Here is a 12298-nt window from a genome sequence, read left to right as displayed (position 1 = left end):
AAATCATCATATAACTCAGCATTGAACTGAACACATTTGGTCTCATAAGAAAACGGTTTATATAACTTGTTATGTTGAACACATTTGGTTTCATAAAAACATTCTTAGGAAGCGATTAAGGCGCGCCAGAGAGATTGTAATCTATCACTCCTATTTGTATCAAAACATTTCCCGTACACGAATCGTGTGTTCTGCCAAAAGGTTATCTTGACCCAAACGAAAACATGAGGGTATGACATAGTGAAGAAACCACATGTGCTTTGTTTGTAGTTCAGCTGACTGGTTTGATTGGTGGAAAGTCACTTTAGGGGGGTGAATTTGACTAGAAGAGTAATCTGTGAAAAGTAATACATTGGATTTTGTTGAATGTTGAACGTGTGCTCATTAAAACACTTCCCGCTGGGTTGCAACCCCAATTCAATGTCTCCTCTCGTCATTTTGCCAAAGACTCCTGATATGCATACATACATACATATGCTCATTAGTCAGATTTCTCCACTTTTTATGACATGCTGTCAGAGTCATAGCAGTGAAAGCCAGAGTCCACTGTTAAAACACAGAGCGCTCAGGCACTGCTGGTTAGCATAGCTCATTCTAAAGAGCATGTTTGAGCTTTTTAACCGGATTAATTCAACCGAAGTAAAAATACTTTGCTTTATTATTATTCTTTACAGTAACGAGACACAATTGAAACCTGTTTATAATTCACCTGTCCGCTGAAGTTGAGTAAATATTTAACAAAGATGAGAGAAACCGAGGAAAAAAACTCCACACACACACAACTTCATAAAGTAACGAATCATTACACAAAACATTTAACAAGAGCTGTATCCCAGTCAATATAAGTCAATATTTGCATTTTTAACATCCGGTTAAAGTTTCAACAGTGACATTGTGACAGTGGGATGGTACAATAAAAAGAGAAATTATATTTTTACTTCCTCGTTTTTGCTGGGTCAGGACTTTTATTTTCTCTGAGGTTTGAGTCCATGTACTAATAAAACAAGATAAGAGCTTTTCATCTATGCGACACAAATCAGTTCTATTCTGAGGAGATATTCCTGAAGTATTTAAATAAATGTCAATGAAAAACAAAGCTAGAAAAATAGAACAATTTATTTATTTAATTACAGTCTTCAAAGAAAAACAAAATTATCGTTTTTTTATGTATAAACACTTAACATTGTAGAAAACAGCACAGATTAAATAATTCAACATGATTGAATAAAATTGATATGAGACACAAAACAAGTGTTTAATCTATCAAATCCATCAAAACCAGACCGAAGAGTACGAGCGAGGGAGTCAGTGAATGGTGCAGACATGTGTATGTTGCACTTGGTCGTTCACTTGAAGCGAATGATCTCCTGCGTGGCCAGTCGGATCAGCTGGTTGAAGTCAAACTGGATGTACTTCCTCCAGTAGCGTCGGTCCCTGCCGTAGATCTGAGCAGGATAGCAAGGACTGCCTGAAACAGAGAAATGAAGCACAGATGTGGATTCACAGCCGACAACTTGATGCACTTCATGTCGGTTTACTGACAATCGAATATATTAAATATATATTGTAGATATATTTTGTTCACTGTCGAGCTCACAATTTATTCATTGATCCTCTAACACCCTCTACAGGTCAAGAGTCCTTTTTTCCTGAATAGCTTTGGCTTGAGGCGCAGAATTGTTATGGAACAAATCTCTGTGGTTTATACGCTCTTTGAACAAATCAAAAACGATGCACTGAGCAGTGTTAAACCTGTGATCAACCGGACGTACATACTGCAAGCTTCGTGTGCTCTCTCACCTATGCCGTGCAAGATTCTAGCAACAGCTCTTCCGGAAAACTTCTCATCACTTCGGTTGGAGAGAAAATTTCTGATGTCCGCTCTGATCTGATTCTCCCAGTCTAACAACTAAAAACAACGCAAAACACACACACACACACACACAAGTAAACCCCGACATCCAGAACATTCAAGACAGAAATTCAGCTGTTAACTCCCGATAACCGCTCTGTGTGTGTTTGACCTTGTATTTGTCGAGCTCCTCGATGTCCACTGGCGCGAGGCCTCGGTCCCGCCTCTTGTCGAAGTACTCGGAGAGGAGGTCTTTCAGATGGAGACTGCGACTCTCATCCAGATCTTCGAGACAGGACGCTACGCTCTGGAAGGCAACACTGCAACACAACGCGAGCACAAAGTTACACACGGACGCAAGGTAATGTAGACAAGCATGCTGACCAATAAGGAGGATAACAATTGATCTTTTTAGGAGTCTGAAAAAGCCTTTCAAAGAGAAAAAAAAATAGTGTTTAATGATACATTTAAGTGAAGGCGTGGACCTTTTGAAGGCCTTGAAGCAGGCGGTCAGCTGGTAGAGCTGCGTTCTCTCTTGGTTCTGCACTCGATTATGGAGGAAGTGACAAACTCTGTCCATCTCCTCGTCGCTGAGGTCGCCGAAGGAACGGAAGTAGAAAGATAAGGAGGACAACTCAACGTGGACGCCGCTACGTCCGCCAACTGAAACACAAACATTTGTGATTCACTGGTGAGTGTCTCTATTCGTCAGTTTGTATAATAAGAGAACACACAGGAAAGGAGGTTAGAGGCAGACCGTTTGAGTAAGACCAGTTCAACTACACCAGTACGATTAACTACAGTGGGACAATTCAAACTATGATGATGTTTTCCCGGCTGTGCTTTTGTGTCTGTGAGGATATTTCCTCGAGGTTTTTGTTACATTGAACACAAAGATTTATTGCTGACGGATTCAAAGAGAGTAAAAGAGTTACCACTGCTCCACTGCAGCTGTCGGACTCCTCTCTTCACCAGAGGAAGCTGCCATCCCATAGTGTCCGCAACCTCGACAACATCGAACTCCAGCTGATCGAAGGTCTCCACCCGCTCGCCCACCATCCGCCTTCTGGCCAACACCACAGCAATCGGAGGGCAGCTGTGGAACAGATTGAACAGTGTTTTGTCATTTGAAATATCTGATGACATCTACGTATAACTATGTATTTGTTTACAAACAAACGCATAATTATGCTCAGATGCTGCAGACTATGCATCATTTTCAGTGCCCCATATCGGAGCATATTTCATACATTTTGGTGATTTTCTGGAGCTGTCTTGGTCCGCCATAGCAGCTGACTTTGCACACAGAAAGCGTCGGGTGGAGAAGCTCGACAAAGCGCTGGGGATGCAGCTCCAGATAGCAGAGCAGCGTTTCTACACCTAAAATACACAAACACGTAAAGGAAGAAAGAAAGAGGAATTTTCTACAGTTAGGTCTTGTTCTACTCATCAACAACTATTTTAGTTTTGAGCTATTCATTCATGTTCATGCTCTCGTTTCCACTTACCTTCCTCTGTGATGTCCAGAGCCTCCACAGTTTCTTGGATGGGAATCGCTCGCTCATGCGTGTGACACACTCGCTCTCTGGGCCAATCGCTGCTTTCCTCTTCCTGGTCCCTTAGCCAATCAACAGCTCCTTTTGCCTCCACGTCGCTGTGCTTCATCGAACCGTCAGCTTCATGTTCAGCTGTCTGCTCTTCATTCTGCTCCTCCTTTTCCTCTCCTTCATCTCTACCGTCTTGGAGGGGCCGTCCCGCCGCATCGGTATGTGACAGCTCCATGCGGTGAAAACAAGGATACATCGTTCATCACTTTGTCCAAGATTCTGGTTTCTTTTTACATATAACTACAAAAAAAACTTCTATTTACTCTTATTGGGTGAAAGAGTGAATAAAAAGACATAAAAGAGCCTTTTCTTTTTGAGTTACCTGTGCAGTAGACAGTATTGGTGTGTCTGTCTGTTCTACGTGCTGCTGAGTGTGAGGGTTCAGGCTGCTCTCCTGATCACACGCATCCATTGTTTCCATCATCTCCATCAGCTCGGAATCTTCAATGTCCTTTACACACAGACAGTTTAGTGTTGTTGTTGTACTACCATGGTCTCTCAGCTTACTGAACAGTATTTAAACCACACACACACACACACACACACACACACACACACACACGTGGAGTTACCTGTTCCAGTTGCCGTTGTTTCTGGTGTATCTGTTTACATTTGCATGGAGGGAAAACTTTCTGGACCAGTTTCTTGACTGTGTAGTAGTCCACTGTGTCCGCATAGATGTGACGGCGGAGCTCATGGAGGTCCCCACCCTACAGACACACACATCATTATTTATACCCAAAATATTCTGTGTACTGTAGGTGACAGCACTAAAGAAGAGAGCCACACCGGAAGAGTGTTGAATTGTATATAAATACATTTGTACCATGTTTTACTGTTATATACTGTTTTACTGACAGATAACCACAGTCTCACCTCAGGGTCCAGGAAGAGGTGACAGTGCGCTGGATCTCCGTCTCTTCCTGCCCTCCCAATCTCCTGAACGTAGCTCTCAAAGCTCTGAAAAACAGAAAAACAGTTACCACCAGTAAGGGAATACTGATATAGACAAAGACTTGTGGGCCCTAGTTTTAGCACAGTTAAGGTTTTAGATGTGAAATCTGGGTTTAAGATCGAATGGAATCGATCGGACAAAGTACCCTTTGTATCTATTTACATTTTGAACGGGTAGAAAACAGGTGTGTTTAATTTTCACCATAAAAATGGAAATTTGAACATCTACCAGAGCATGACAAACTCCATCTGCTGATAAAGATTATATGACATGAACGAAAGCTCCTGAACAACTGCCAAATGGACCTTGTGATAAAATGAATTTCTACGTTTTCTCTTGTTCACAAAAATGTTTTCAAACCGAACACTGTTGTAGATTACACGTAAAAGTTGAATGTAAAATGTTCCAAAGTGTGTTTTTGCTTTACATAAATCAAACCTCTACCCACCTTCGGCATGTTATAGTGGATGATACCGCGGACGTCGGATTTATCGAGGCCCATGCCAAACGCCACAGTGGCGACCACTAGTCGGAGCTCCCCGCACATGAAGTTGTTCTGGACGCGACGGCGCTCTGACGCCGACAGGCCGGCGTGGTACGACTCCGCCTGCCATTTCAGCGGTTTACGGATCTTCTTCCTTGCTAAATGTAGAAACACACAGCAGTAAGAAAACAGTGGACAAAGTAGAAAATATCAGATGGAGTAAATGCTGTTTGACAGATTCAGACAGCTTTCCGATCAAAGACACGAGTTATTCCTCCTTTACCCAGCTCTTTCTTTCTCTGTCCTACGGGGTTGTGTTGCGTCTGACTGCTGCTGTTGGTCTGTTTGTTTTCCCTCACGAGCACTCCGTTCAGGCAGGTCCTGAGCAGCGCCGACACGCGGGTCGTCTCCTCTCTTCTGGTGCAGTAGACGATGATGGAGTCCAGGCAACCAAAACGATCGCCCTTCAACAGGGACACCAAAGCCTACAAAGACAAATACAGGAGACGGAGAGAAACATTGAGGAAGCTACGATTGTTTCTAGGTAGACACATGGGGGGGCTGTGGATATGGACAACTACACTTTTACAGAGGTCTAAGAATATTTCGACACACTATAATTTCATTTGTGTGAGACACATGCTACTCATCAACCTGATCTTTGTCTCTGTCCATGGACACAGACAGTTGCAGGTTCGGAGGCACTGCTGCAGATCGGACCGCAATGCCGTCTCGATCGGTGATGTCCAGATGCCGTGCGATGTCCAGAGCAGTGGACAGCGTGGCCGTGGCTGTGAGTCCCAGCAAGCACTGCACTCCCAACCGCTCCCTTAGCACCTACAAACACACATACATCATGTCGTTTTTTAGTGACAGTTGCGGCAATCGCTCGCACATACAAGGATGTTTATGTGTGTCTTGATGCTGATAAACTAACACTGGTGCTCAAGATTTTAGTCTCATCGGGTATGGAAGCAGATTGACAAAAATATGCAGGCACTGCAGAGTATCCTGATTTATGAAAACATATTCTTCTTAATATCTAGTGTTGGTTTCAGACTTTTGAATCTGATTTTAGAGAGAACTAGTGTCGGTGTGTGGAAAGTCGTGCTTAACTTGGGTTGTTCACATCTCTTCCTAAAATTCTCTTCTAATGTTCAGACGTTGTTTTCCCTCAAATGAAATCAAACAGTCTAAACTCACCTTACAGAGTCTCAGGTAGCAGGGCCTGAAGTTGTGAGACCACTCTGAGACACAATGAGCTTCGTCTATACAGGCGAAGGCCACAGGGGGGAGCTCCTGAGCCGAGGGCAGACACCCAGAACCCGAACGGCCTCCACCAACCAGAGCCTCTGGAGAGAGGAGCAACACACACACCTGGCCTGACTTCACCTGGAGAAACAAAGGAAGGACACATTTTAGGCCGAAAATACTAACACGTAATAATAACACGTGATGGTTTGAGATTTCTCTCTTGAAAGAGTTTTGAAACTTGTTAGATGTAAACATGGCTTTTGATTCTAGATCATTTTTTTGAGACACGCAGGAAGATGTTGGAGTTTAAAACCTACAAATGTACCGTTTCCTCCGACTCTGAAGTCTTGCTGCTCTTGTGTCTGTTACCTTTTCTATCGCAGCTTCTCTCTGTTTCATCGTCATGTTGGAGTGGATACAGGCTGCCTTCAGATTGGCTGGCAGGCCAGACAGCTACACACACACGCACACACACACACACACACACACACACACACACACACACACAGTCACAACAGAATTAGTTAACTGCATTGCTGTTCAAATGATTCACTTCATGTGAAGTCTGTTTGTGTGTGTGAGAGAAGGCGACTACCTGGTCGTCCATTAGTGAGACTAGAGGTGAAATGACCAGAGCGATGCTTTTTGATCTCTTAGCGTACAGGTAGGCTGGGAGCTGATAGCACAACGATTTACCCATCCCTGTTGACAGCACTACGAGGGTAGACAGACCTGGAGGAACAAGTGAGCGAGGCAGACATGAACACAAGAGATCATAGATGTACACATGTGTGTTTGTATCTGTGAGTACTGTGCATACCTGACAGGATCCTCATGATGGCTTCCTCTTGTCCTGGTCTAAAGGACTGATAGCCGAGGTCTTTCAGAGCTGCGAAAACCTCAGCAGGTGTTTCTAAACACACACACGTTCCCACAAAGAAAACGTTAACTTTTGAGCAAATGTACAGTTTGTCTAACTTTCTTTATTTTTATTATTATAAGCAACACAATGAGTGTTTACCCTGGACTTTCCCATCATCTCCGACATCATAAAGTGGTTCCACTGGTGGTGGAGGAGCGGGGCGCTCGTAGTCAGGACGAATAACGTTCAGCAACACCTCGTCTTTATGGTCACCGTCCGCCTCCTTCTGTTGGTGCGGCTGCTCCTCTGTGATGCTGGGAGACGACACTGGAACACACACACGACAAACATACTCAGAAACAGCTGTGTGAAGTAATAATTGACTATTTTGTTCCCTCAAAATTGTGAGCTGGTTTGCAAAGTTCTATTGATTACTGTAGCTAACGTGCAAGATGTAATAAAAGAAACGGAGAAATAAATTGTATTTACATGAAAATAAAGTGATAAAAGATGTTTTTCATGCAAAATTTTGATGTAAACCTACAAAATTGTCATTTAATATAATTTATCTGACAAACAAGATAAACCTGAAAACCTCCATTACTACATTTTTCATTATTTAGAACTAGACAGTCACATGAAAACAGTTGAGTTGAGGTGGAAAGCGGCGCGCTCGGTAACAGTGAGTTCAACAGGTGTACCCAGTGGCTGAGGTTGCAGTGTGCCTGTTGCCCTCGCAACCTCTTCCAGGGTGGGCAGTTCAAACGGCTCCTCCTCAGCGGGCTGGTCCTCGGGAACAGGAGGGGGAGGAGCTACAAAACAAGATCTGTTCATCAACACCAACAATCCAATGGTGATATTTACAGTCTGTCGTGAAACAGCTGAATCTACCATCACCGGCATGATGCGTTCAGCTCGGTCTGATAATGTTATCAGTCTGGTTTAGTTGATAATTGTCAGACACCATAAAGAACAATATTAATCGAGGAGATGAATTAGCGTCCACAGTCCACTTGTATTAGTTGTCTTTGTATTACCTGGTCCCTTGCAATCCATGGCCCAGTGTCCGGTCCCTCCACACTTGTAGCAGGTGTCCCCCTGTCGAGTGAGCCCCCCTCTGAATCCACCGCGCCTTCCTCTGCCAGAAAATCCTCCACCTCCACCGAAGCGTTCGCCTTTCAGCTGGAACTTCTGCATGTACATCTGAAAAACACACAGGCGTTCAGTTTTACCTTTAATGTTTTGATTTATGACATTTTCTAAACATTAGGGATTCATCCGAGACACAAAAAAACGAACCTGTTTCCGTAGACCTGCACCTCTGACGGCGTACCCTTTGACGTGAGATTTCTTCTTCAGATTGATCTTCACAAAGTTGCCCTCCAAGCCTTTCTTGCCGCTGTACAAATGAAGAATCGTTTGTACACGGAACACAAACGGAGATGTTTTGCAGCAGGACGTGGTTTTTGTCCTCACCTGGCTCTGACCGGCTGAGTGTGATACGATCTCCTGGCTCCAAATTCCTCCTCTATTTCTCCTAACAAGTTCTCCTGAGGAACCTTGAGAGGAATGATACCGTCTTTAACTCATTTGCACAGCATTCACATGTGGAGATGAATTTTAAACTAACTAACTTACCTTTTTTGGTTCCGTGATTTCTTTCTCTTCCTCTGCCTCTCCATCTTCGTCTCCCTTTTTCTTGGCTCTCCTCTTCTTCCCTCCTCCTTGAGCTGGGCTCGGGTTTACATCAGAGCTCTCCTCTTTCTTTTTGCCATTCCTACGCCTCTTCTTCACTCCTCTCTCCTCTGTCGTGTCTCCCTCCGCGTCTCCCTGTCTCTGCCTTTTCCTCCTTCTCTGTCTTGTATCTTTGGATCTGTGACTAGCTTTAATGTCGTCTTCTGGCATTAAAGGTGGCGTCGATCCTCTTTCCATCTCCTCACCTCCTTTCCTTTTCGTTTTCTGTTCCCCTCCTCCTCTGTTTTTTCCAGTGTGTTCTAGAGAAGATGTGAGTGCACTATCACTGACTGTTTTGTCACTTGTGGTGCTCTTAAACCCTTTGTCTCTTCCCAAGTCTATTGCCTCTGTTCTTTCTCCCTCTGCATCCATTTCTTCTTGCCCCTCTCTTTCATTCATTTGGATTTTCCCTTCAGTTTCTCTCCCCCTTTCTCCCTCTCCTTCTTTCTCTAGCTCCATCTCCTGGTTGCCTGCTCCCGGCTTCACCTCAGCCCCCATCTCTCCAAACACCTGACACCTCTCGAGCCACTTCCTGTCAACAAAACCCAGTCTGCTGGCAGGAGGGGTCTTTCCTCCAATGCCCCTGCCTCCAATTCCTCCTCTGAAACCTCCAACAACCTGAGGGCTTCCTCTCAAGCTAATCAAAGTTCCAACGCCTGCCTCACCAACACCCTTATGTGGCGTTCCTAAAGTTTCAACAGTTTCTTTTTTGTCTCCTGAAGTTCCTGTCGTTTCATTGGCCCCTCTTGAACTTCCTGCACTACGTGGAGAAGATAACGACAACAACAAGGCAGAAGGTCGGGCTGGAGAGGGAGCTGGGCGAGAGACATTTTGATTTTGTGAACTGATAACTTTACTAGTACTACTCTTAATACTAATATTACTAGTACTACTACTACTACTACAACTACTGGCAGCACCGGCAGGTTCTTCACAAGAATCTCTGACAGGCTCAAATGGTTCACATGGCTCCACTTTCTGGGGTGTCTTTGAAACCAGGGACCCCAGGCCAGTGTTAAATCTTCTGTAAAGAAAGACACAATTACACAAGTATTCTATTCAAAGAAAGGTTTTAAATGGTTATCAGGTTTGGAAACTTGAAATGGCAGCTGCACAACTATTGGTAGTGTTAATAAAGAGCATGAAATGCAATTAAATACGGGGTACATAGTTCATTAAGAACATTACAAGACATATTTAATACAATATTTGGTACTTCATTTTCAGAATTGCAAAAGGTTGCAATAGTATCATCAAAGTGGCGTCTGTTTAAGAAATGACAACAGCACTATGAACCAAATCACAACAGAGACAAAGTATCTCAGTTTAAGCACGTGGTTAAGAAATCAGTGTCTGTGTTGAAAATAATACAACTCGAGCTGAAACAACTATTCAATCAATTGATCGAAAAACAATCAACTATCTTAATAATTGATTAAACCTTTCCGCCATTAATGAAGAAAAAAAGCCAAGAATTCTCCAATATGAAGATTTTTAGCTTTTCTCTCTTTTGTATTGATTTAAACTGAATATATTTTGGTTTTGGACTGTTGGTCCTACAAAACAAGATATTTGTAGATGTCATCTTGGACTCTGGAATATATTTAATATACCAAACAATATCGATATATTAATAAAATGCTGTTACATATCGATCAGCAAATAATGCACGGATGATATGCAGCTAACATCACAATACCTTCTTGCATTTCATTACCTTGGTGTGAAAGGGCTGGATTTGGGGGCACAGGAAGTGATCTTGACAGCGGCAGCAGCAGCAACAACAACAGGGCTGTTTGACTGTCCAATTTGTCCGTCTTTCAAGGAGTTAAGAGGCACCCGACCGGGAACGACAGATTTCTTCAGTGAGACAGGTCTCTCCTGGAATATCAAAATAAAATAAGGAAATCATTTTTACAGGTCTCAGATGAGTTTTTAAGTGTACAGTTCTCTCTCTTATCACGATGGGGTATGGTCCGTGTTCTTTCAAAGTGTGTCTCACCTTACTGAGTGTCGCCAGGTTGTTTTTAAGCTTCATGCCATAGTACTGGGCAGAAGCCTTCAGACTGTCTCTATCTTCGGGTGTCAGTCTGGGAGACGATGTAGGCTGTGAACTGCGGTTCAGATGGGCACCCCAACAGTCCGCCTCCTACGTAGATCAACAACCAGCAGATTGTCACAGACGTACGAAACAAATTGTCTTACTTGTATACGTTTGTTTTAAAAAAAACAAAAAAACACCCACAGTCCCAAACTACCTTCTGGACTGTGTTGATCCCAGCTGTAGCTGTGGCCTGTTCAGCATGCCCGCTGGCTGCATCACTGCTGCTGTTTTCTTTGGCTTGTTTCAAACTGCGGTATTCTTTATACAGCTCTGGGATTGAGACACACCATGTGTTATGCTTATGTCTTCGAAACACATTGTCTATGCTGGAGATGGACAAAAGATACTTTTGTTTATTGGTGTTGCAAGTTATGGATCCTACTCACGTCTGGTCTCCTCTGGAGCTTGGTCAATGTCCTCCTGGAAATGAAAGAGCATCTTAACAAACTAACTAACACAGCAACACTGTCTGTAGCACGTGCCATGTCCTGTGGACCAACAGATCAATAACGAAACGTAAACAACAATAAAAACAAAACATATCATATCATATCATATAATTACATTCTATATATATATATATATGGGGTTGACATTATGTTACTGCCTGCTGACTCTCGGCTCACGTTTATGGTTTACATCACCTTGTTTGGTTTCCTCTGGTGGTCTTTAACAAAGCCCTGCTCAAAGCTTTTCAGCTGAAGCTTCACCTCGTTGTATCGATCCATGGTCACGTTAACAGGGTCAATAACTGTCCGATTTAAATAGCTTTAATGTTAACTAAAATGATTAACTTACATAATTAGAGGATAGCATCTGTCAGGCGAAAGCTAACGTTACAGCAACACGATAGCTCGCTAACGTTATAAACGCAACATTATTTCTAAGCGTTTTTCTGAATTTAGCAGCGAAAGCTTTTTTTAAAGTAACGGTGAGTTACTTTAGCTTCTTCTTCTCTTGTATAGTTATAGCGACTCAAACGAGGAAAACAAATAAATGTAGAGTTAGTGTGTAACTATCATATTAGAAGACTGCATTAAAGGGCTTTCTTCTGCCGTGTGTCTTGTTTACGATTTTTCCCGCGCCGGAAAAATGACAGTTTGTGTTGCCAGGTTCCTTCTTGTATCCCCCATTCTGACAACACATAGGTTTCTATTTCTATACGGACTTAATCAAGGTGAAATACTTTATAAGCGATGAGAACACAACGACAATATCGATTTTTGTAAACAATAGTCTGTGTAATAGTTATGAATCTCTTGAATTTCTAATACATCCGTTTAGGTTTGGTTTATTCAGAGGGATCGGGATTGAGCCTGTCAGGGACCACTTCCTGCCGGATCCACTAGACTCCGCCTTCTTCTTAAAGGGACAGGGACTCATGATCACCGAGGTAATATTGTACTTTTTACTTCACTACATTTATTTGATAACTTTAATTTCCTT

At 43.0% G+C, this 12298-nt stretch overlaps 1 protein-coding gene across 1 annotated transcript; it reads right to left on the bottom strand.

The window, feature by feature from the left end:
- Positions 1 to 1112: 1112 nt before the first annotated feature.
- recql4 (RecQ helicase-like 4) lies at positions 1113 to 12158 on the bottom strand. Its single transcript, XM_031866321.1, has 28 exons — positions 11497 to 12158; positions 11239 to 11272; positions 11007 to 11122; positions 10751 to 10897; positions 10466 to 10629; positions 8653 to 9772; positions 8491 to 8573; positions 8314 to 8413; positions 8052 to 8217; positions 7716 to 7826; positions 7174 to 7341; positions 6973 to 7065; positions 6748 to 6884; positions 6522 to 6605; positions 6102 to 6290; positions 5553 to 5735; positions 5182 to 5383; positions 4863 to 5056; positions 4336 to 4419; positions 4032 to 4169; positions 3782 to 3910; positions 3361 to 3628; positions 3103 to 3232; positions 2788 to 2948; positions 2338 to 2515; positions 2025 to 2172; positions 1801 to 1909; positions 1113 to 1468 (listed from the first exon to the last, which is right to left on the bottom strand). The coding sequence occupies exons 1-28, from the start codon at positions 11578 to 11580 to the stop codon at positions 1347 to 1349; spliced, it is 4842 nt and encodes a 1613-aa protein (XP_031722181.1). The 5' UTR covers positions 11581 to 12158; the 3' UTR covers positions 1113 to 1346.
- Positions 12159 to 12298: the final 140 nt, after the last annotated feature.

Source organism: Anarrhichthys ocellatus, unplaced genomic scaffold, assembly GCF_004355925.1.
Source record: "Anarrhichthys ocellatus isolate YVR2014 unplaced genomic scaffold, GSC_Weel_1.0 scaffold35, whole genome shotgun sequence".
In the NCBI taxonomy this organism is placed as follows: Eukaryota; Metazoa; Chordata; class Actinopteri; order Perciformes; family Anarhichadidae; genus Anarrhichthys; species Anarrhichthys ocellatus.
This window is presented reverse-complemented; position numbering and strand designations above follow the sequence as displayed.

Coding starts and splice junctions, on each gene's coding strand:
- recql4 (XM_031866321.1), bottom strand. CDS start 11,580: ATGGATCGATACAACGAGGTGAAGCTTCAGCTGAAAAGCTTTGAGCAG. Junction 7,827..8,051: donor CATGGATTGCAAGGGACCAG/GTAATACAAAGA, acceptor CTTGTTTTGTAG/CTCCTCCCCCTCCTGTTCCC. Junction 1,910..2,024: donor AGGAGCTCGACAAATACAAG/GTCAAACACACA, acceptor CGTTGTTTTTAG/TTGTTAGACTGGGAGAATCA.